Source organism: Periplaneta americana, chromosome 4 (genome assembly GCF_040183065.1).
Source record: "Periplaneta americana isolate PAMFEO1 chromosome 4, P.americana_PAMFEO1_priV1, whole genome shotgun sequence".
Lineage (NCBI taxonomy): Eukaryota > Metazoa > Arthropoda > Insecta > Blattodea > Blattidae > Periplaneta > Periplaneta americana.
Genome location: NC_091120.1, coordinates 84,968,188 through 84,991,576, shown reverse-complemented (window position 1 = coordinate 84,991,576; position 23,389 = coordinate 84,968,188). Strand labels below are relative to the sequence as shown.

General features: G+C 35.1%; 1 protein-coding gene across 1 annotated transcript; it reads right to left on the bottom strand.

Moving 5' to 3' along the window:
* Positions 1-745: 745 nt before the first annotated feature.
* On the bottom strand, positions 746-21,519 carry LOC138698004 (F-box and leucine-rich repeat protein 13-like). Its single transcript, XM_069823679.1, has 6 exons — positions 21,382-21,519; positions 18,210-18,354; positions 17,636-17,820; positions 16,834-16,994; positions 9,793-10,926; positions 746-1,144 (listed from the first exon to the last, which is right to left on the bottom strand). Exons 2-6 carry the CDS (start codon positions 18,340-18,342, stop codon positions 1,075-1,077), a joined length of 1,683 nt encoding a protein of 560 aa, XP_069679780.1. The 5' UTR covers positions 18,343-18,354; positions 21,382-21,519; the 3' UTR covers positions 746-1,074.
* Positions 21,520-23,389: the final 1,870 nt, after the last annotated feature.

The window sequence follows — 23,389 nt, the reverse complement described above, 5'->3', positions numbered from 1 at the left end:
ATTTATACAGAAAATGAGACTTTAATCAAGATGATTCACTAACGTAATAAGCGACAGAAAGCTGATTTAATGTGATGAGTGTTAAATGGAATATTTTGTACTTCTTGCAGTTTGGGACATGCCATTTTGTTTTTCATGTATATGAATGACAAAATATTCCATTTTAATGTCACACCTGAATAATACGGAAACCTGTCCACAACGGAAAAAAAATTAGGACTGTCACTTCCGTCTTGAATAGGTTTCACTGTACATAACATAGCCTGTGTTCTAAAAATCTTAAAAATGTGAAGTAGATAAATGAATTGTAACCTGATACGGAATGGTGTGTACTTTATTAGTATGGATAATAGATTGATAATTAAAAATATAATGAAATAATGATGTCTGAACAGTCCACTTTGTATAAAATTCGTCTGATCATCACATACATATTCTATTGTATCTATATACTTAGCAATAGTTTCATGATATGTTAACTTTTAGTTGCATGTTAGTTATAGTTATAATCATATATCCTACTGTAATTGGAACACATGTTCTGTAGTAGCGATGAAATAAATAAATAAACATCCAAATATTAGTCACTTTTCAGTTACTGAATTTTTTTACAGCCATTTTTATAAGTAAATTTATAATTTACCACAAAAGGTTGTTTGAAATGTTAGGCAGAAACGATAATTACCAGTAGCCTACTTCAAAAACATATCAACAGTTTTGAATTTTAAATAGGCTGGCTGTTATTACCACCTGAATCATAATCTGTACAAAGAGTCGTGAACTGAGTCTCAACAATAAAAAGGATAAGAGGACAGAATAGGGTACAATATTAACAAATAGGAGCTGAGGAGATACCGTACTTAAAATGCTTGAATCTTGAATGGAAATGTTGTAATAGATTCCTTGCTCTTTGGTTGGGTAAAATGATATGTACATATTGAATACATCACAGCATAGTGGAGTGGGTAGTTACAACACACATGACCTATAGCAGACGAAACCAGTCGTAATGCAGATCGTGACTAGAATGTTTTAGCCTGAGAGGAACATGTTTTTCTCTGAAAGCAGCATCCCCTACTGGTGTCGATCTGCATGGCGGCAGTTCTCTCGCAGATGTCTTGGAGATGCAATATCAGACTTAGAACTGAAAAAAAAAAAAAGTAAAATAGTAAAATATAGTATCTTTTATATAGCTTGTGCTCTGAAAATATACTGAATATCAAGATTTCAGCTTACTCCACGATTGCATTCACAATGAATGAATGAATGCCATTATGTAAAATTGTTTAACACAGCCAAGAGCTTAATCTAGATATGCCTGAAATATTTTTTTTTGCAATTTTTGTGTATTTTACAAATCACATTTAATGCACTATATAAGTACATGTATGGTGTCGAAACATTCTAGTTTTAAATGGTTGAGCTAGAAACAGGTGTCCTTTTAAAAGGACAGTAGGCATATGAGCATAAATTTTGAGGAAGAATTGTATACTATGCTTACATGAAAGGAAACAATGTCATTGTTGTAATTTACAATTATTATTATTATTATTATTATTATTATTATTATTATTATTATTATCATCATCAAATTATTACATTGTTATTTTGTTACTGTTTCTTTATTATTATTACTAATATTATTCTGAAAAGTGATGCATTGTGGCTACATTCATTTTAATTCTAGAATGCTATCGTCATTGAGTACAGTATTGCTATTGATACGTAAAAATGACGTAATAGGGGAAAAGAGTGCTTAAGTTTCGAGGAGGAGGCTATGTTGGGAGAGAAGTGATGATACATAAATAATGAAGCAATTGCTGTGGCGATGTCAAGAGAGAGGTTAGAGTTCATTTTCTCAAATCTACATTGTTATGACAATGACAATTTAAATGACGAAAATAAGACCTCTCCCAAAAATGCTGAATGAAAAACAATATAAACTTATGTCCATTCATTACCTCCCTCCAGAACATCACCAGTCTTCCACTTGTAAACAGATCTTGCTGTGCAAATCTGGCTTTCAGGTATAGCTCCCTGTGAAGCAGACTTGAATAATCTCAAGGGAAAAATTGTTCCAAGGCTGGGTATCAATCCTGGGACCTCTGGCTTAGCACACCAATGCTTTGCCGACTGAGCTACCCAGAACTACACCCGACACTGTCTCAACTTTTCCCTTTATATCCACACCTCAAGTGGGCTGACAAGATGCCAGAAACCCGACTTTGAGTGCACACAATCTCTGTGCAACTTTAATTGTGGTTTTCTGTTAACGTATACCTGAAAGCCAGATTTATGTAATATATAGTCCCCTCCCCCTCCTCTTCAAGAAGGCTATGCTGAAATATTTCTGCTCCTGCTGCAAGCTGTGAACCAGATAGATTAGTAGGTGTTACATCACGTTTGTCCCCTGAATCCTCGTCTGTTACGTCTTCAATGGCATTTGCAGGCGGCATTATAGCATATGTCTGTATTTGAGATGAAATTTTGCCCATATCATAATTTTCAAACATAGATAGCATTTCATACAGGGAAAATCCACTAAAATTTGAAAAAGAGACGCAATTTCAAAGTGTATGGGGATATTTCTATTGTCCTTTTGAAAGGACACACAAGTTTTCGTCATTGTAATGTCGCAATGAATAGATATTTCAAACGTATTGTTTCACGTATTATTTATGTTTATTAGGAGTCATTTGATCTATAACAATTTGTAAAATAATTTCGAACTGTAACAATATTCAACTTTCGTATCTGATTTGCGTTTCGGATGTCATAGCTGAAATAAAAGAAACCACTCTCACGTCCACATCTCAAACTCAACAATGACAAGAACTCACATTACCTGTATTGCCACATCTAACAAGCCTCTAATTAAGACCAGTAATAGTGACACCTGTGAAAAAGCAAAGCTGTAGAGAGGGTAATTTGAAATAATGATCACTGTCCTTTTAAAAGGACAACAGGCGTATCTGGGAAAACAAAATGTTAAAATATATTTAAGATAATGGGGGGAAAAATGAGGATTACATATTATTTTCTTCTGTCTGAATAAATAAATATTAATACAGTGTTCAAAGAAATTTACATAGTATTTTATTGCAAACTTAAAAAATTTTTGTGCTAAAAAATGATATGCAACAATTTCTTTGAGCACTGTACATAAAAATAGAGATTTGCTGTGTGTGAATATAAAATAAAATATTTTGGGAAATTATTTACGTATATGTAAGCTAAGCTTAATATTAATTAATTCTTGACTCTACAATGTAAATCTAATCCAGAAAAAGCTATATTATTTTGAGTTTTCCAATTTAGCACTGAACACATTGTGAATTCCCATGTCACGAGAGCAGCAGGATGTCTGATCTTCATGTATGACAAACCATGATTTCATATAGGCAATGAGTAACATTCATTCTCTAGTCAGAATTCGCGTCTAAGGCTGGTATTCATAGTCGACACTTTATATCACCCCTTTGCAAAGTGACACTTTTGACGAAAGTGGCTCTTTCATATTAGTGGTATTCATAGACGATTCAAGAATTGCACTTTACAAAGTGTCACTTTACGCCAGCAAAGTGTAGAGTTACAATTTGGTTGGTAACAGAAGTCCCACAATGCCTTTCAAAACATGTGAACAAACAATAACAAATTAATGTGTAACCCACCGATTATAATGCTTGTGATTTGAGTTGGGAGCCTAATTGATCGCGCAAGAAAGAAAATATATATTTAAAGTTGTTTTATTTCAGTTTTTAGTTTGTGTTGCCGATAATTTAGATTATTTCAGTCAGTTCAGATATATAATATTTTATTAAATAGATAGTGATACTGCTGGTGATATTAGGTTAGGTTTTGTACAGTACATAGCTGATCCATTGATTTATATAGTTAGATTAGGTTTTGTACATATCTTTTTGATTGATTTATATCGTTAAGTTAGGTTTTGTATGTATCTGTTCCACTGATTTATATAGTTAGGTTAGATTTTGTACATAGGTATCTTTTATTGGTTTATACAGGGTGTTTCAAAAATACGGGGCATAATTTCAGGTATGTATTTCCCACATGTAGACAATCAAAATAGTTCATTACAACATGTGTCCGGAAATGCTTCATTTCCGAGTTATGGCCTTCACAACATTGAAATTCACTGGAACGTTTTTCTTTCCGCAGGTCGTTGTCATTACAGAAGATGTTCAAAATGTCCACCTCCTGCTTGAATACAGACCTCACATCGATGTCTCATTGACCTGCGAACACGATTCCAAACTCCAGGAATATTGCATATGTCCTCAGAACATGCCACAATTCGATTCCGAAGGGATTCCAAATCAGGCACTGGAGACGAATAAACCAATCATTTTAAATGGCCCCACAAGTAGAAATTGAGAGGGTTCAGATCAGGTGAGCGTGGATACCAAGCAATTGGGCCACCTCTACCTATCCATCAATCAGGAAACCTTCGATCCAAGTACTGGCGAGCCGTACGACTGAAGTGTGCAGGAGCACCATCATGCAAGAAGTGAATGTGTTGACGATTGATCAGTAGAGTGTCTTCTAAAACATGAGGTATTGTATTTTCCAGGAAGTTTGTGTACACCTGCCCCGTAAGTCTGTTTACAAGTACATGAGGTCCAACTAATCGATCACCAATGATACCGGCCCACATGTTGAGGGAGAACCGCACCTGGTGATGAGATGGAACAGTTGCACGTGGGTTTTCATATGCCCATACATGCTGATTGTGGAAATTTGTTATGCCATCTCGTGTGAACTGTGCTTCATCTGTAAATAATACTAAGGCAGGAAAGTTCGGATTTACACCACAATGCTGCAAGAGCCACTGACAGAGCCTAACTCGTGCAGGGTAATCTGCTGATGACAGGGCCTGTACACGTTGCAAATGATAAGGATATAATTGATACTCTTTCAACAGTCTCCAGACAGTCGTATGAGGAACATTGACTTGCAACGCTACCCTTCGTGTGCTGATAGAAGGAGTCATGTTCACAGCCTCCAGAATCTCCTCCTGTACTTCTGGAGTTGTAGAACTTGGTCGTCCCCTTCCCAAACCAGGAGAGTTAAATTTTCCATACTCGCACAGACGGTAATGGAGACGTACAAATGTCTTCCGATCTGGACATTGTCGCTGTGGGTACCTCTCCTGGTACAAACGACGAGCCAGCGCAGCATTGCCGTTCACCTTACCGTACATGAAGTGTATCTCTGCCAGCTCTTGATTTGAATACATGTAGCACAGTCTAACGCCTACACAACACTGAATGTAACCTTCGCCTTGGAATGAACTGTCAGAGTGCCCTCTTAATGTCTCCTTTGACGGCAATGACCTGCGGAAAGAAAAACGTTCCAGTGAATTTCAATGTTGTGAAGGCCATAACTCGGAAATGAAGCATTTCCGGACACATGTTGTAATGAACTATTTTGATTGTCTACATGTGGGAAATACATACCTGAAATTATGATCCGTATTTTTGAAACACCCTGTATAGTTAGGTTAAGTTGGACCCTAGATCATATATGTAACAGATAAGTCGGCCTTATAGGCTTTGACATTAACAACTTTTATCAGGTTTACTACGCTGCCATCTAATTGTTACATTAGGAATCACGTCATAATTCCCATTTAAATTGCATTAGCGACTGTACTGCCATCTCGTATTCGTTTACGGCGGACAGGTGGTGATCCTGGCAGTTGTTCTCTTCAAAGTGCTGCCGATTTTAACATAGCGATGAGTTATCTGTTACATATATGATCTAGGGTTGGACTGAGTATGTATGTGTGTGTGTGTATATATATATATATATATATATATATAAAATATTTATATTGTTAGGTTAGGTTTTATATGTATCTGCGTAACTGATATATCGTTTTATTCCCTTCACTTTCATTTTTGTCTTTTTCGTGAATAGAAGTCAAAAGAATGAAATAAACATATTACTACTATTATTGTTATTATTATTATTATTATTATTATTATTATATCTCTCTCCCTCTCTCTCTCTCTCTCTCTCTCTCTCTCTCTCTCTCTTGTTTCCATTATTGCCTGCTCTTCAGGAATACTTTGAATGCCAAATTTTTCTACAATGCAAAACAAAATAGGCCTAATGGTATGAGATCTCTTTTCATGGTGAGGTTATGACTGCATATGAACTAGAGATAGTATCTCAGCAGAAGCAGCCATTTCAGATGTATTGCTTACCGTCATGAAAATATATATTATCAAAACAGTAATGATTATATCAGCATCAAGATAAATCTTATCTCAAAATACAGGTAGTCAACAAAAATCAAAATCATTTAAAACCTAATATAATTATGGAATCTGGTTACAAAGCAGGCACGTGAGGTCTCACAATGCTAATTTAAGAGATGACTGAGATTGAAGTTAGTTTAATATTATTTAAGTTAAAAAATTCGTTTCAGTAATAAAAATAGGTTATATAGGCATATCTACCTACATATCACTTCATCGAATTGAGATTATAAATATACGAATGTTACTACAGAAATACCATAACTATAATATTATAGATATTAATGTATGGTACATATCTGTAGCATAGAATTTTAATGCAGTCAATAACTGTATTATTGAAGGCACTGGCAAACCTCTATTATTCGTTTTTGTCAACTGGTCATCGAAAAGATAAGCAATCTCAATAACAGTTTCTTTATCAAATCGGAACCTTTTTTTAATTCTATATCATTATAAACTTCCACGGGATTGCCTTTAGGCCTATCCCTAATGTAGTGCTTTTGTACATTGTCCACTAATTGTTCTAATAAATAATTCGACAACTTCCAAGACGTCCGCCATTTTTCTACAAAGTGACACTTTCGGGTCAAAGTGTGGTCGGAAGTACACTTTCATCCAAAGTGTTCCTTTGCACCAAAGTGTCGACTGTGCAACAGAAAAGTGATACTTTGCATCTTCCAAAGGATAGTTTAATCGAAAGTGTCGACTATGAATACCACCTAAGTCCTTTTGTAGTTGTCTACATTCTAATATCACTCAATAAAAGAATTGTATTCCAATGGATACCATCCCATTGTGGAATCCTGGGAAACGAGAATGCAGATGCTTTAGCAAAGAAGGGCAGCACTGTTACTTACAGACCTAAATCTACGTATTACTCTCTGAAAAGATTTATTAAATCTACATACTTAGACCAACAAACAAAATTTGGTAACACAATCTCAAGGGAGAAAATGGAACTCTCCGCATCATAATCCACAGTTAATTCCCGATTTACCACGAAAATAGTCTGTAGTACATTTAGATTGACAACAGGCCATGATTGTTTGGCCAAACACCTGCATAGAATTGGAATATATCAGTCCCCTAACTGCCCATTCTGCAACTCAAACCAAGAAATGGATTCGGAACACCTCAAAATCTGTGCTTCAGTGGCTGGCCATGATAATATCTTTGAAAAATATTGGAGTTCAAGAGGTCAAATGACTTTATTGCCAAATGCCTGGCATCAGAAAACAACAACAGTTGTCTACATTTTCAGTAGGGGGAAGGGAAAATATACTACGTTAAAATCCTAATGATGTCTGAAGAGTCCACTTTGTATAAAATTCGTATGACCATCACATACACATTCTATTGCAACATTAACATCTAAATATTAGTCACTTCTCATAACTTTACGTAATTTCATTAATAATTTTTTACAATTAATATTTTGTATGTTAATCATCATCATCATCATCATCATCATCATCATCATCATCAACTTTTCAGGTTTAGGTCTCTTGGCTTGTTAAGGTCTCAATCAATTATTTATCCAGTTGTCCCAAAATGAGAGAACAACAGTTAATGAATTATATTCATTTTATGCAAGAAATAAAAATCACGCTCATGAATAGCTTATTTTATTCTTACAGGTACTTAATTTGTTGAAGTGTAGACTGTGTGTCATGTCTAGGGTCCAGATTTCAATGGCTTTGCACCTTGTTTTATGATCTTTTTAAAATTGTTTTGCTATTTTTCTAGAACAGGACATTTTTGCAGTTTTTATGCAATTTCAAAGTTATTTTCAAGTATAAATTAAGGTATTTGTCATTTTTAGCCAGTTTTAATGCATTATTATCAAAATATTAGTGAAAATCAATTTCCAGAATCTTCACTCCTAGCCACCGGCATGGCTCAGTCGGTTAAGGCACTTGCCTGCTGGTCTGAAGTTGCATCAGGGCACGGGTTCGATCCCAGCTTGGGCTGATTACCTGGTTGGGTTTTTTCCGAGGTTTTCCCCAACCGTAATGTGAATGCAAGGTAGCCTATGGCGAATCCTCGGCCTCATCTCGCCAAATAACATCTTGCTATCATCAATCTCATCGACGCTAAATAACCTAGTAGTTGATACAGCATCGTTAAATAACCAACTAAAATAAAAAAATAAAAAAAAATCTTTACTCCTCGATATTTTGTTCGAACTTGGACTAGTTCAACTGCAAGGGTTCATTCTTATTGTCAACACATGAGAGTGAAAACTTTTTCTTTACAGAGTGTGAGGGTGTCACTATTTTCAATGTATTGTTTGAGGGTTTTACAACCCAGTCAATTTCCATTCTGCATCTACGATTAAGTTTTCCACATACCATGTCTCAGTCAAGTGTTAAATCATGCTGAAAATAAAAACAAGTATTTCCGCGAAATTAAAACAGTTTGTTTTAGAGTACGGTGATACTGTATTTTCAAGTGACAGTAGTACTGTATTTACCCGCGTAATAGACGCATTTTTTTTTTTCGACTTTTATAACAAAAAATTAGGGTGCGTCCTTATGCAAGGAAAAAATTTTAGTGCAAAAAAAAAAAAAAAACCCGCATTAAAGGTGCACCAGCTCGAATGTTGAAATAATCAATAGAATACATAACGATATAAGGGCCTCGACTAATTTATATATCAATTGCGTCGCACTTAAGACAATTGATAGTTAGCAGCAGTTATATAAACAGATGATAACTTGTAACAATGAATACAGCAACAATAAGACAAGACACTTGAATATTTCGGTCGGTTCTTATCCATTGTCGAAACACAATTTTATCAACACAACTGATTACTGCAGATGTCCTAATAATATTGCGTTATTAATTGGAAAGTACCTATATTTTGCGCGCATAAAAAAGAACCAATTACGATTGCAGTGGTACCATGCATTGTTGTTTAAAAACTTGAATTTAAACATACTAAGCAGTGCATCCAATCTTACGACTTTCGATATTATTAAAATGATCTTTATTTAAAATGAGATGTGTCTATTATGTGGAGTTTTTTTTTTTTACGCGAAAAATTGCGGTGCATCTATTATGTGGGGGTGTCCATTACACCCCCACATACAGTATTCTGTACTGTAAAATTTGTGATGTCAAAGTGGCAGCAGAAAAAAGATTCACTATCGACCAACATGTAAATAGAGAAAAACATAGGCGAGGTCTTGAAGCACAGAGACAAAGAAAAATGCAACGGAGAAATAATTGTGTATGAAGATCAAATAAAGATAAGTTTTAAATCATTTTTTTTTTCTTTTTATGTCATTTTTCATTGATTTTAAAGTCATCTTTTTAGGTCATTTTTTTTAAGTATTTTCAGGTCATTAAAATCTGGACTCTAATCAAGTCATTACATCATATTATCATGAACTCAAGACAACACTCAGAAACATATCTAAAGATATATGAAAATTGTTATCTTCCTCTGAAATTTTGCATATACATTTGAATATGCGTAACTCTATAATGTAAAATTTACCTGATGAAGTTGAGATCTTGCTTATATCGCACCATACGTTTCTTCATTTTGATGAATGAATAGAAGTATGCCTCCAGTTGTACATCCAGTTTTTCACAGATAATATAGCAGAGAGCTGGTGAAGCCTGTTCACGAACAAATGGTCCACATATACTCAGTTCTCGCAGGGACTTACGTCCACAGTGATACAAAAACCCAGTAATAACTTCTGCAGTCACATTGCAATAATCCAATTCCAGACGTCTTAACCGAGGAAATGCGGCAGAATTGGTAAATGCACAAGCAAACAGCTCGTCTGTGAAGAGAGGTGAACCTGATAACGATAGTTCCTCCAAATTTTCATTAGAAAGAAGCCATTCAAGATAGGCTGCCGAAAAATCATCATTGCCAGAGTTGGATCCAAAGAGGAGTCGGCGTAAGGAAGGAAATGGCTTGACAGATGCTTTATTGTCGGGAATTCTGAACGAATTTCTAGCATAAGTGTTGTAATATAAACCAAGACTCACAAGATGGGGACAATGGCACTCAACAGCTTTCATATCTACTCCTGAAACTCCTTCAAGTGATAGTGTAAGTAGACGATTTCCACATGACTGAAGTATGGGTAATATGCTTCCCTCAAATAATGTTACACATTCCAACACAGTTGAATTTGTTGGATGATCATCCCAAGGTTTCCTGTTAGTATCGGCCACACACTGAACGTCCAATTCTGTCAAACATTTCAATGCTGCAAGTGGAACAAGAGCATAAGGTGATGCTCTAGCATCAAATTCAATGCGAACCCTTTCTATTTCAGGACAAACAGATACAACTACAGCAAGCATGCTGGGGTTATCCTTACGAGACAGTTCAAGCTCTATCTCTCGTAAGTGATAACAGGCTGCTGTAGAAGGTGTCAACAGGCTGGCCTCCACTCTCACTAACCACGTGCGAGTAGAGTGGAGTTTGTATAGAGCACGAACAACTTCAGGATGATGCAAACTGCGTAACTGAGGGTTTGACTTGAGAACTTGGCTGACGCCTGCAGCAGTGACCTCTGTGTCACGCAGATCTAGCTCTGCCAGTGTTGATATGTGCTTCAAATGGCCCATTGCTTTGTCATTCAAGAAGCATGACTTCAATCCCAACACTCTGAAAAAAAAAAAATGTGTTATCATTAACCACAAAGAAAAACAGGAATTCAGTCAAAAAACCAAAATATTGTTAGCTAAATAGTTAGTGAATCGCTATGGAAGCCAGAGACTTGGATTCAATTCTTGGACACTAAGAGAAGAAATCGGTTGACAATATAGATCTTTGGAATATTTTCGTATTTCAACAATTCTCGATCATCACATTATCACTGACTCTAAGAAAGCATTAACCTTGTTATCTATTGTAACATACCCTATTACAGTGGTCATCAACTCAGGTGCTCTTTCGAGGCAGTAAATGCACCCGCGAGCAAGCAAGCCAGCCATGTGCAAGATTCCGAAGATATTGGAGGAATAGGAGACACTTGTCATGCTATAACTTGAAGTCGGTTTGAGGGAGGGACGTAGCAATATTATAGTTTTATAGAGCATGTATTACCAAGCAGACTGCAGAAATTGCCATACTTGAAAATCTGAATGACCATTCGCTTGATTTTGACTCTTTTACAATTGACTTCAAAAGTCTTTATTTGCTGTAGCTTTTGAGTACCATACAATCAGGGTAACGCATGAAGTGAATGAATGTAACCTCTATGAAGATTACTAAAACAGACTGAGCACTGTAAAATTATATGTATTTGTTTATTTTGCCAAACAACAGGAATAAATCTCACTATGCCTAATTGTGCTGTATAGTGCAAAACAAAATACATAAACTCATTAAGTCTGAGGATAAAGAAAAATATTATACCTACGTAAAATCACAAATTTTAATACAAATTTTAATCAAATGACGTGCACTTCAGGTAATAGGACTGTGTATATCATGTGACGCAATTAAAATTATACCATAGCTATACATTAATATCTACATGCCTTAACTGTTTCTCAATTCATTAAAACATATCTTCCACATATCTAACTTTAGATTCCATGCTTTTGTTCTATTTCTACAACCAAGAAAGTTAGCAAATATGAAATGTAAATATAGATATCCTATAAGCAAAACTCAGCTTGGACTCCTCGCAGAGTGCATACTTATACCCCTCTTATCCCCTTGCAGTATGCGTGAGAGCATGCTGCAATGGGAGCATACGTCATCTGCATGAAACAGTCATGCCCGCTGGTTTCTGCGCACTGAGTTTTCCTTGTTGGATGCCTATAGTATTTTCACTCGGTACATAATATAGTATGTATACTTGGCTCGAAAACATGACGGCCTCTCTTCTTGGAATTGGTAATCCCTCATAAACCCCCATTCTCTACTCAACCCCTAGCCGCGTGGCAGAAATACAATAGATCCCAGCATTGCCAAATGTAGCAGTCATTGCCTCTATACCTGTTCGGTTTCACCCGTTCTCAGTGTCTTTTTAGACATTTGTCGATGTGTTGTTTTATACCGTTGTGCGCTTCAATATATCTAATTTATTCTGGCCATGATTAAAGAGTGTTGGAGCATTCAGGCCTCCTGATTCACCTGAAGATCATGACAAGAACAAATAACACCATCGAAGAAAACAGAATATGTTATTTGCAGAGGAGCGTAGCTAAGAAAACGAAGTGTTAAATTTATGTCTAACATTAGAAATTCTATCCATAGAGTAATCGAAAGTTGAGGCAGTTTGATAAGTACAAATCTTAACCACTTAACATCGGACACAACCGGCGGAGTTGGTAAAAAATATATATATGGGACATAGAAATTAAGAATTAAAACAGAATTCGGTAAGATAGACGATTTTATGCGTGATTTACTTCGTCGAACAGTATGCGAACAGTACTTGAAAGAGATATCGCCAACAGCAAATAAATTTGCGGAAATATTCTGGCCTGAATTTTACATTATGTTTAAGAATGCAGAAAAATTTTCATTCGATTCTAATCAGCACTTTCGGAAAAGGGTTTTAAGGAATATAGTTTGCGAAGAAGAAAAAAAAAGCTTATGCCGTATTCCACGTAACAGCTATTATAGCCAATGCTGCACTTTACATTAAAAATCATAATTTCAGAACTAATACAGAGTCACTGGCATAGCTCAGTTGGCTGAGTTGACTGCCGATCCGAAGTTACACTCGGGCGTGGGTTCAGTTCCCGCTTTGTCTGATTTATCTGATTGGGTTTTTTCCGAGGTTTTTCTCAACAGTAAGGCGAATGTTAGGTAATCTATAGCGAACCCTCGTCCTTATCTCGTCAAATACCATTTTGCTATCACCAATCCCATCGATATTAAATAACCTAGTAATTGATACAGTGTCGTTAAATAACTAAAAAAAAAAAAAGCTAATATAGGTTGTTTTACCTGAATGAACTTCAATAGTTGGTGTAGAAATTTAAATTTTATATTAGGCCTATATATTACATAACAGAATTTTAAGGTATAAGAAGTGTAAATGCCACCTTAATTAATTCAATCGTATTTCGTATCTTATAACGTTCCTTAGGCCTACAGAAAATTTGCATCGAATCGGCAACTAAACTGGCAGAGAAACAAATATATTCTTTTGTGCTTTAATATGATTTTCGTGTTATGAAATAATGATGTAAAAGGAATACATTTATCCATGACTGGTATCTAAACTGGTCTTTATTTCACCGTCCTTAGCAACCTAAATAATGACGTTATTCACAGCAGTGCTTAAAAGTTTTCTAACTTACAGCAGTAAATTAAATGTTTTTAAATCTCTCTCTACATGACAACCAACATATTCGCAATAACAAAATGAATATATATGAACTTCTTTTCCAAAGAAAAGACTTACAATTTAAAATTAAATTTACATACCAGTAATGAATAAAATATTGTATGCTATACAATATTTTATTCATTACTGGTATGTAAACAGATTTTATGTGCTCGTGGAAATTATCACCCAAAATTTAATTTTACTCTCTTGCACTATAAATTTCTATTCAATGATTACAGTTTCCGAAAATTTTACCAGCACAACATCCTTAATTAAGTATAAAATTCTGGAACTTCAATAACATGAGAATTTAACACTTATATAATTCTGCATTTCCTTGTTTATTTAGGCAAAACATGTTATTGAAAATATAAATATAAAGTATTTTTAAAATAAGTTTGTTCATTTTTATACCAATTTTGTTTTAGTAATCATAAATTAAGGTATATTACAAATATAATATAGTCTCGCTGAAAATCGCGGTTTCACGGAACACAGTTTGAAAAACGTTCGCAAATCACAATGACTTCAAGAATTGGCAACTCGGCTAAGGGTTTATCCCTTGCGCGTGCCTGCAGTTAACTGGTGAAGGGGATGAGGGAAGGTCGTCATATTTTCGTGCTAAGTATACCCTCATAGTGAAGGAGTGGGTGACAGAGGTGCTTCAGTGCTCAGCCACAGTAGTCTATCTATCCCTCGAATGTCTTTGGATCTGCTCTTGGTGCAGCGGAGAGTGCTCTTGCACAATGAGCATGGGTTGCTGATCACTGCCCTATTACTACACACCTACAAAGTCCTTACATCATTCCCTTGAGACAGATGTTGGTCAATGAACAGGTTCACTCATTAATTTGCATATTAACCAAAATGACTATATATTGTGTGGTTGGACGCATAGAGAAAGCAATCAAATTCAGAGATTTCATTGGGGCCATTTCTGTAGATCAAGAATGGCTTTCATAGAACCCTAGTCAGAATAGTTATCAATTCAATAGTAACAGTGATATATTTAAAGGACACATTAGCACTGACAGTTATTCGAACCCTTTGACTAAAGTGAAGTTGTAAAATCAATGACTAAAATATTTAAGTCGACTGCAATTTTAGAATTGTTTCTAAACTCCACGCACATGGATTTAAATGGAAAGGTGAATAACTGTATTTAAAATAATTCATACATATGTGATGAAAGTAATAAAATATAAATACCAAAACAAACAACAAATGTAAATATTCTTGTACACTAAAAAAATCGGATGTATGGGAGGTAAAGGGTCTACTAATAATAATTATTTGAATTCTCCAGGTATACTGCAGCATGATATAGAAAGTATTTGTCTACAAATTCTTAAGGACTCTATACTTATACTAAATACTCATTTGTATTCTAAATATTAATGTGATTTTATCAAAATTTTATACCAATTTTTATAGTTACTAATATTAGTTTCCAAATTAGTATAGTTTTCATGTTAATTAAATTAAATTCTTGTATGTTTGCAATCTGGATCTGAATGGTCATCTGCTATGTCAGGCAGATATTTCCCTTTCTTTGTGAGAAGTTATTATTTTACAGAAATTAGAATCTAATATGTATCCGTGTAGCTAGTCGGCAATGTATGCAATGGAGGGAGAAAGGAATTTGCCATTATCTCTTGGCCTAATTGCCTCATAAGTGGTGCCTTGTTGGTATCATTTGTGAAGTTCAGACCTGTCTTGAGACAGTTGACTAAACAACAATGTATCCATACAAAAATAACTGTAATAGGTTCCTGTTGTTTCATATGATGTTCAGTTACATATGATACGTTAGGTCTTTTGAATAATGACTTACATGGCTATAGAGGTGTTCAATATGGGGAATGTAAAACATATGAAAAAGAAAAGACTATGAAAAACAAAACCTGGCAATTTTCATCATATAAGCCATCATCAATGTAAAGTACTACGATTTTGAAAGGTTGCTGCTACTATGTTAAATTTACTTTATTGTCAAATTTTGTTTACTTACTTACTTACTTACTTACTTTTAAGGAACCCGGAGGTTCATTGCCGCCCTCACATAAGCCCGCCATTGGTTCCTATCCTGAGCAAGATTAATCCAGTCTCTATCATCATATCCCACCTCCCTCAAATTCATTTTAATATTATCTTCCCATCTACGTCGGCCTCCCCAAAGGTCTTTTTCCCTCTGGCCTCCCAACTAATACTCTATATGCATTTCTGGATTCGCCCATACGTGCTACATGCCCTGCCCATCTCAAACATCTGAATTTAATGTTCCTAATTATGTCAGGTGAAGAATACAATGCGTGCAGTTCTGTCAAGTTTTGTTTGCTGAAAATAATATGAAACTGTATTGTAATTACACGTGATATTAATTTCAATACCCAACGAAACTTGTTGAATTTTGTTTCACGTAAATGTCTAATTTAATCACGAATTCTGCTGTTATTAAAGAAAAAAGTTGGTTCTGAACATGAAGCAAACTACATGTAGTGTAAATAAGAAACATTAGCAAACTAACTGGCTATGCTATATTTGCTTGTATTTGTTTCTTTGTAACATTTGCTTTTATTTTTGTATCAATATGTACCAGCAACAAGACTATTTTTTATATTATTATGATAATTATTTTTCTCCTATTTACCTATTTAACATACAGTATATACCATTATATATGTTGGACCATGTTGAGCGGATCCCAGACTCTAGGTTATCCAATCGAGCACTGCATGGACACCCAGATGGAGCAAGACGAAGAGGAAGACCCAGACTTAGGTGGTGCAAGATGTGCAGGATGACTTAAGGAAGACTGGAGTTAGGAGGTAGAAGAGACTAGCACAGGACAGAATGGCTACAAATATTGGAGGAGGCCCACGCACTCAACGGGCTGTAGCGCCAGTTATCAATGAATATGCAGAACAAACAGTCGAACAATTTCAAATAAAGATGGAAGGAGGAAAGGGGACTATCTAATGTTCTGTAGCTCTCCTATGTTTTTCACCATGTCTTTTAATGAAGTATAAGATGCTTAATATCATTTCTCAGGAACAAACAAATGCATAATTAGTAAATAGCACTTGTGAGTAACAAAAATAAAATTGGAATATATTATTTCCACGCTCCTTGATTTTTAGTATATTTCACGCAGCTAAATATTCTTGAGAACAGAGCAATTAGGCAGATAGTATAAATATAGGTTCAGTGGTTGTCATTACCTGAGATTTGGACAGTGGTTGCGGATGTACTTCAGTGATGCACTTGTGACATGTGCCATTGTGTCTATGTTGAGAGATACAATTGTGGTTAAGCACGGAGCAACAGCCTTCAGGTATGGCAAGGCTTCTTGCACATCCCTTACTTCTAAGTGTTTTAAATTCTGAAAATAAATCATTATTAGTATATGTTATACTCTCATATTATTCGAAAAGAGTAAGAATTAATTTCGTAAATACATACAGTACATTCATGTAACCAGTTAGACCTATCTACTTTTTGTAATTTATCTTACTTTCATTACGTTCAGAGAGATTATAAATAAAAAAAGTCAACAAAGAAGAGTAACATTGAAACTACAATTAGCAAAAATGATTTTTACTAATGAAATGCTTCAGAGCATATGTACTAATATCCACTTCTTATGTCACTATGTTTTTATTAGATTCAAACTGATAAGTTGTCTCTAATTTCATTTCAACAATAGATACACCAAAGTCAAACAATTTATTTATTCTTTATTTTTTATCCATCTGAAAAAACAAATGGCTATAGCGATTCAATTTTCACTTAGTAGCACTTTATATAATTTTATTCATTAGCACTATTTTTATGTACAGACCCAGAAACAAAATTTGAGACATCTGAAGTTCCAGTTATAACATACTACGCATCCGCAGTACTTTCTGGGTTTGTACATTCGAAATGTAACAACGTGAAAAACTTTATTTTCTCAATCTCTCTAAAATGCTGTATTTTAAATGGAATCTGATTATAGAAGCAAAAGGTAATTTGGAATATTACCCTACAAGTGGCAGCGATATGCACAAGACTTATTTTCTCTGTGTACTCAGTGATTGACAGGCGTGTAATTCTTCGTGTAATAAACAGCCTCCATTTCTCCTGTCTTTCCAACCAGAAATTATTTCGACCTGGCAGACCATGAATCCGTTCATACATATCAAGAAGATCTTGTTCCAAACTTGCAGCTGTAAGAATAACGTTATTATAGCAATGATAATTCTTGAAAAGACAGTCAAAAAATAAAATAATAAGCTAAAGTAATAACTAGGCCTATAAACTTGATATTATGTGCATTATCACAAACAAGTGCGTATGAAGACTAAATCACAATGATAAAATACAGGCACATAGGCCTACTTATTATCTTTTAAAACAATAGTGGAGAAAAATAAATTGATTCACACTCTTCTCCTTTTCTCGTGTCACTTGAAGGCTGTAACCTGCATCTTCTGAAAGTGTTCCAATTTAGCAACGTGTTAATGTACTTACACTAAATACTTTCTAGTTTACATAGCTAAACTTCAGATTACAACATGACTATTTTTTTAAGTAATATATCCAGTACACTACTCACGCAGACTATCAAATGGACTGCCTAATAATCCTGTCTTTTCTTGAATCTGTTTCACTTGCAGCCAGAAGTTTGCATTTTGAACAATGTTTTCAAGGCAAAGCTGGTACAATCTTTGCATCTTATGGGTAGGCATTTCGAAAATTATCTGCAAAAGAAATAAAAACAAACATCATCACAATCATGCCATTTGGACTATTCATTCTATCACACCTTACAAATAATGTATTAAAGCACTAGCTGCATTACTTATACTGTTACATATGACACACTTCCAAAACATAATCAGTTTTATAATTTTCCCAAAGCAATATTAGCAGAAGAAACAGGCCTACAATCTTTGTTTCAGTACCATGTCAACAGACAGTAAAACTGATTCCACAAGTTATGAACAGACATTTCACTTTTGTGTCTGCTGTTGCTTTGATTCAAGATCAGTTATCAAAATAAGGTAGATACCCAAACAATTCGTTCATCTGGGAGAAACACGAATGACAACATCTGCTCCATTTTTTTTATTTTTTTTTTTTATTATCATTAATCTCTCCAAAATGCTGTGTTTCTATCTTTACACAGAGGGTCAAACCCAAGGCTTGCACTTCCTGCAGTCTCTTGACACTGCAGTCTGTCAAGTCTGTCAAACAGATCTCCAGCTTTTACAGAAAATGTTCTTGCTGTCTCACAGGAATACAGTCTGGCAAGTGCTCTTTTGCATAACTAGTGAATTATTTATTTAAGGAAATGGAGAGAATATTACTTGAATTTCAGAGTATTTGCTCAAAATGTTCTCCATTACATTCTATACACATGTTGCAGTCATGTATGAAGTTCTGGCGCACTCCACTCTATACATGAGGTAGGGAAAACTAACTGCACTAGATGCCACACTGTCTTTTCACAGACCGATATGAATCCTGGCACTTAGGTTTGCTTTACGGTCGGCCCAGGACACAATGCGTGGGTATTCCTTATGAGTTGTTGCACCATACTTGCACTTAACACTGTCAGTCTCAGTTAGCAAACTGTTTGAACTGTATTGAAAAATACGTATTTTTAACCATGGTTAGATACACAGTAAAACAACACATTTCCCTCTTTGAAATGTACCCACTGAAGAAATCGTAAGAGTTGTGTTCTCTTAAGTGTTGGAGGATCTTTCAAGAGACTACACAACTATCGAAACATTGTGTTGGTAAATTATTTAATAAGTGGTGAGCATTACATTTCAATCACCTTCACTACAACAGCTAAGAAAGCAAATTGACTGAAGTCATTAAATTCTTGTTCTAAAGTAACCCGTACCATAGCCTTCGGAAGTGTACATGTCGCTAATTACAGTATATCAAGGCAATATAGCCTATTCTATTTTTATTATTTTGGTCCACAATAGAATACAAAAGTGTATTCCAGGGGAAATACTCGTCTTTTAGGGAAATATTCATCTTTTATTCATAGATTTATAGAAGGCGTCATTTTTTTTTCAGGAGAATAATACTAATTTTTAACGCGAAAAAACATAAGGATCACCATGGATTGTACATTTTAGGCCAGGCTTGCAGAACTGGGCGCCAATTGTGGCATACATCACAAGCCGGAATACGTCACTCATCCCTTCCTTTCACTCTACGTATCATTGACTTGGTAGGGAGAGGGTTTGTATCCAGCGTCTGTGTTATGTGATTGCATATGTGTCACAGAGACATCATTCAACACAGGTGGACTATGGACGGGGCCAACGCTTTTCCCATGTTTCCACCCCTCTCTCGCCAGTTACTGCATCCTTGCTTTAGCCCCTAATCTATAGTTATTACGTTGAAGATAGCGCGGTGAAGGTAAACGAAGTTTTATGGTGGGGAGAAACGGGTCCTGTTTTCGATAAGAAACGTTGTACACATCTAGATAATACGCAATATTTGTGAGGATGAGCTCCAGCAAATGTCCCAGAACTTCATAAATAACTGCACCATGTGTATAGAACGTAGTGGAGAGAATTTTGGACAATTGCCCTGAAATTTAGGCAAAATCCTTTTCATTTTCATAGTTAAATGATAGACCGATTGCTAGGTTGTAGTGCTGTGAGATGGCAAGGACGTTATCTGCGAGAGCTGGCGATCTGCTTGCCACACTGTAGAACCGAAAGATGGCAGGAGCGCCAGTCTCTTAAAGTTGATTCACTCTGCAGGGAACTCAAAAGAAAATAAAGACAAAGGCACAGAGTTTTGACATCAATTTATAATGTTATAACAACTTATGATAAATTGTATAGTTTCTGACAGTAAGTCAATATGTAATTCTATTCCTATCACGACAGAATTCAAACAAAATAAAAAATATTAGGCCTCAATAAACCAAAAAAATTATAAGTCTTAATATTTGTTTACTACAGCAGCACCAACTGCAGCCAGATGTGGGTCGACAGTAGCGACATCTGTCACAATCCTCGGCCTTCTGTCACTTATCTATCTCTTAATCTAACGCACTCCTTGTCACATTCCTCCACCTTATGTCACTTACTTATCCCCTCATCTAACTCACTCTAACCTTGTTACAGTCCTCAACCTGATGTAACTTAGCTATTCCTTCACCTAACATAACCTTACCGTTAACTCGCAATATTTACGGAAATACACGCCGGTGAAAGATAAAACACAGTGCAACATGATCCCCACGATCACAGGCTACCATTAATACGTGCTTAAATACGGCAAACCCACGATCTTGTTAAAGTAAATAATTACTAGTCTCTTATTCATATTGCACTTAACCCCTAACATTTAGGATACTCCTTGTGTTATCGAATTATTATAAAGTTTACACACTGGTGTAAAAGAGGCTCCAACAAATAATGTACAAATATCTAGCTGCAAGCTATTATTTTACATCTCAATAAAGGCGAGTAACCATTTCAATAAGATCTATTACAAATGTAACCATAATCAATAATAAAAAAAATCTACATTTATTCAAACTAATGAATAGCTCTATGTTTAAAGCCACCAAATTATGATACAAATTGCTATACGAAGTCAGTATTTTCTTACTGGATATATAAGCAGCATTATTAAAACATATAGTATAGAGTCAGCCGCTATGAATTATTGAGGTTAAGATCATTCTTTACACAGAGACTTCACTTAAAACCATAATGTTCAACAAATTTTATTTGTACACTTACTTATATACGTTTGTTCTTGGACAAAAGTTTATTTCTAACCACCAAACTTCTACAAGTACATATAAAATTATATTAGCTATAAAGAGTCATTCTGCTCTATTGATTAACAAGAATCAACATGAGACCGTGGGATTCTCCCATTCATACTATACGACTGCTGCTTGTATTGGGAATTTAGGAACTAACATAAATAACAATTAATAAATTTTATTTCAAATTGCATTATTAAAGTTTGCCACTAAAAATCCAGTAACAATGTTCATTAATGAAATAAGATTTATTTTCAAACGTCAACATTTTAGTATCGATCTGTGTAACCAAGTTGCACGGCAAGCCGAGCGGGCCGAGCCTCGCTAGCAAGTTGACAAAAATTGAATCTACCCTTTGGGTAGCAACAATGATGGTATCTCCAAACTGGCGATAATAAATTAATTTTCGTACGTTTTTACGGCGCTTACAATAATTACAAGAATATGCGGATCGTCTGTCGGATAAAGCGCAAATATAATTATGTTAGGGTTCGTCCAAGGACAGTCCTGTATTATTATTATTATTATTATTATTATTATTATTATTATTATTATTATTGTTGTTGTTGTTGTTATTGTTATTTGTCAGAAGCCAGTATACAAAGCCTGGATATGATATCGTCAGATTAGATAATATACGTACCTACGCACGCACACATACACAGACAAACAAGCTTAGCACAAATAAACATAAACAAATAAATAAACACTGACAAATAAACAGAGTGTGATGCAGGTTAACACATTTATACAAAGACAACATGAAAAATTAAAATACAAAGATAAAAATTAAAGTATTAAAGGTTACATTTTTTAAATATAATATTTACAGCACACTCCATGAATTCATTCATTGAGTAGAAAGGTCTACTCAGCAACCATCTAAAATCAATCAATCAATCAGACACGGTAATGGTGAAGCCAGAGTAGATTGTAACAGACAGAGTAATTATCTCATGCCTCCATGTTAATTATAACATCAATGCACTCATTAGAACCAAGTACTCAGCTTTGAAGCCGTTAGATCTTTGAACTAGAAGTTTATTTATTTCTCCTGGTAAAAATTTACGATTAATTATAAAGGAATTTCAAAATTCTGATTTTTAAGCTATTGTGGATTAGAATAGGCAGAACAGTCCACATCAAAAATGTACAGCAGTGATGTTCACAATTATCAATATTGTAGGCTAAAGCACTCCGCGAAAAATATCGTAGTGCTTCATGAAGAGATTGAAAGGATAAAGGAAAAAAAGTAGTCAGATTTTAAAATTGTGAATATGTTTATGCTGTATAATGTTTGACTCTGGATAAATTTGAACGAGCTGGTCGATGTGAGATGTTAGCTTCCGGCCTGCTTGCAACAATGGGTTGTTGGGGGGGGGGGAAGGGAGACAGAGAGGTACAGAAGTATTTAATGCTTTCATTCTCTTTAAATCTCTCACGGTATGTAATTCGTAATAGCATCCAGCCTGCTTTCTGACTTTCCTCCACTGTATTGACGACAAACTTCAGCAAGCAGCATTGTTCACAACGCTACAATGTGATGAGGAAGGGTGGGGGGGGGGCGAGAGAGGGAGAATCACTTTAGCATTCATCTTGATACTGTACTACCGTACAATACTTCAGCCCAGCTTACCCAAAAGTTTTGTCACGCTTCCCTACATCCGGCCTACTTTATGCACAGTACCCTAGATCTAGGACAGTACCTAGCGAATAGAAATGCCAGTATTAGTGGTATTATGGTTAATTATTACAGTACCTACGGTACCGGTAGTTTAATGCTCATACAACAAACTTTCCAAATATTATGATGTTATTGTATCTGATTGACTAGTTTTGATGCTATTTCCATCATCTGCTGACTATGATTGAACTAAAAAATATGACCATGACTTCTGGTGGCAGATTAAGGAAACATTCTTCATCAATAAATTTCTATTGCGATGTTGGCGATGCTTATGACGATAGTCTTTCTTTTT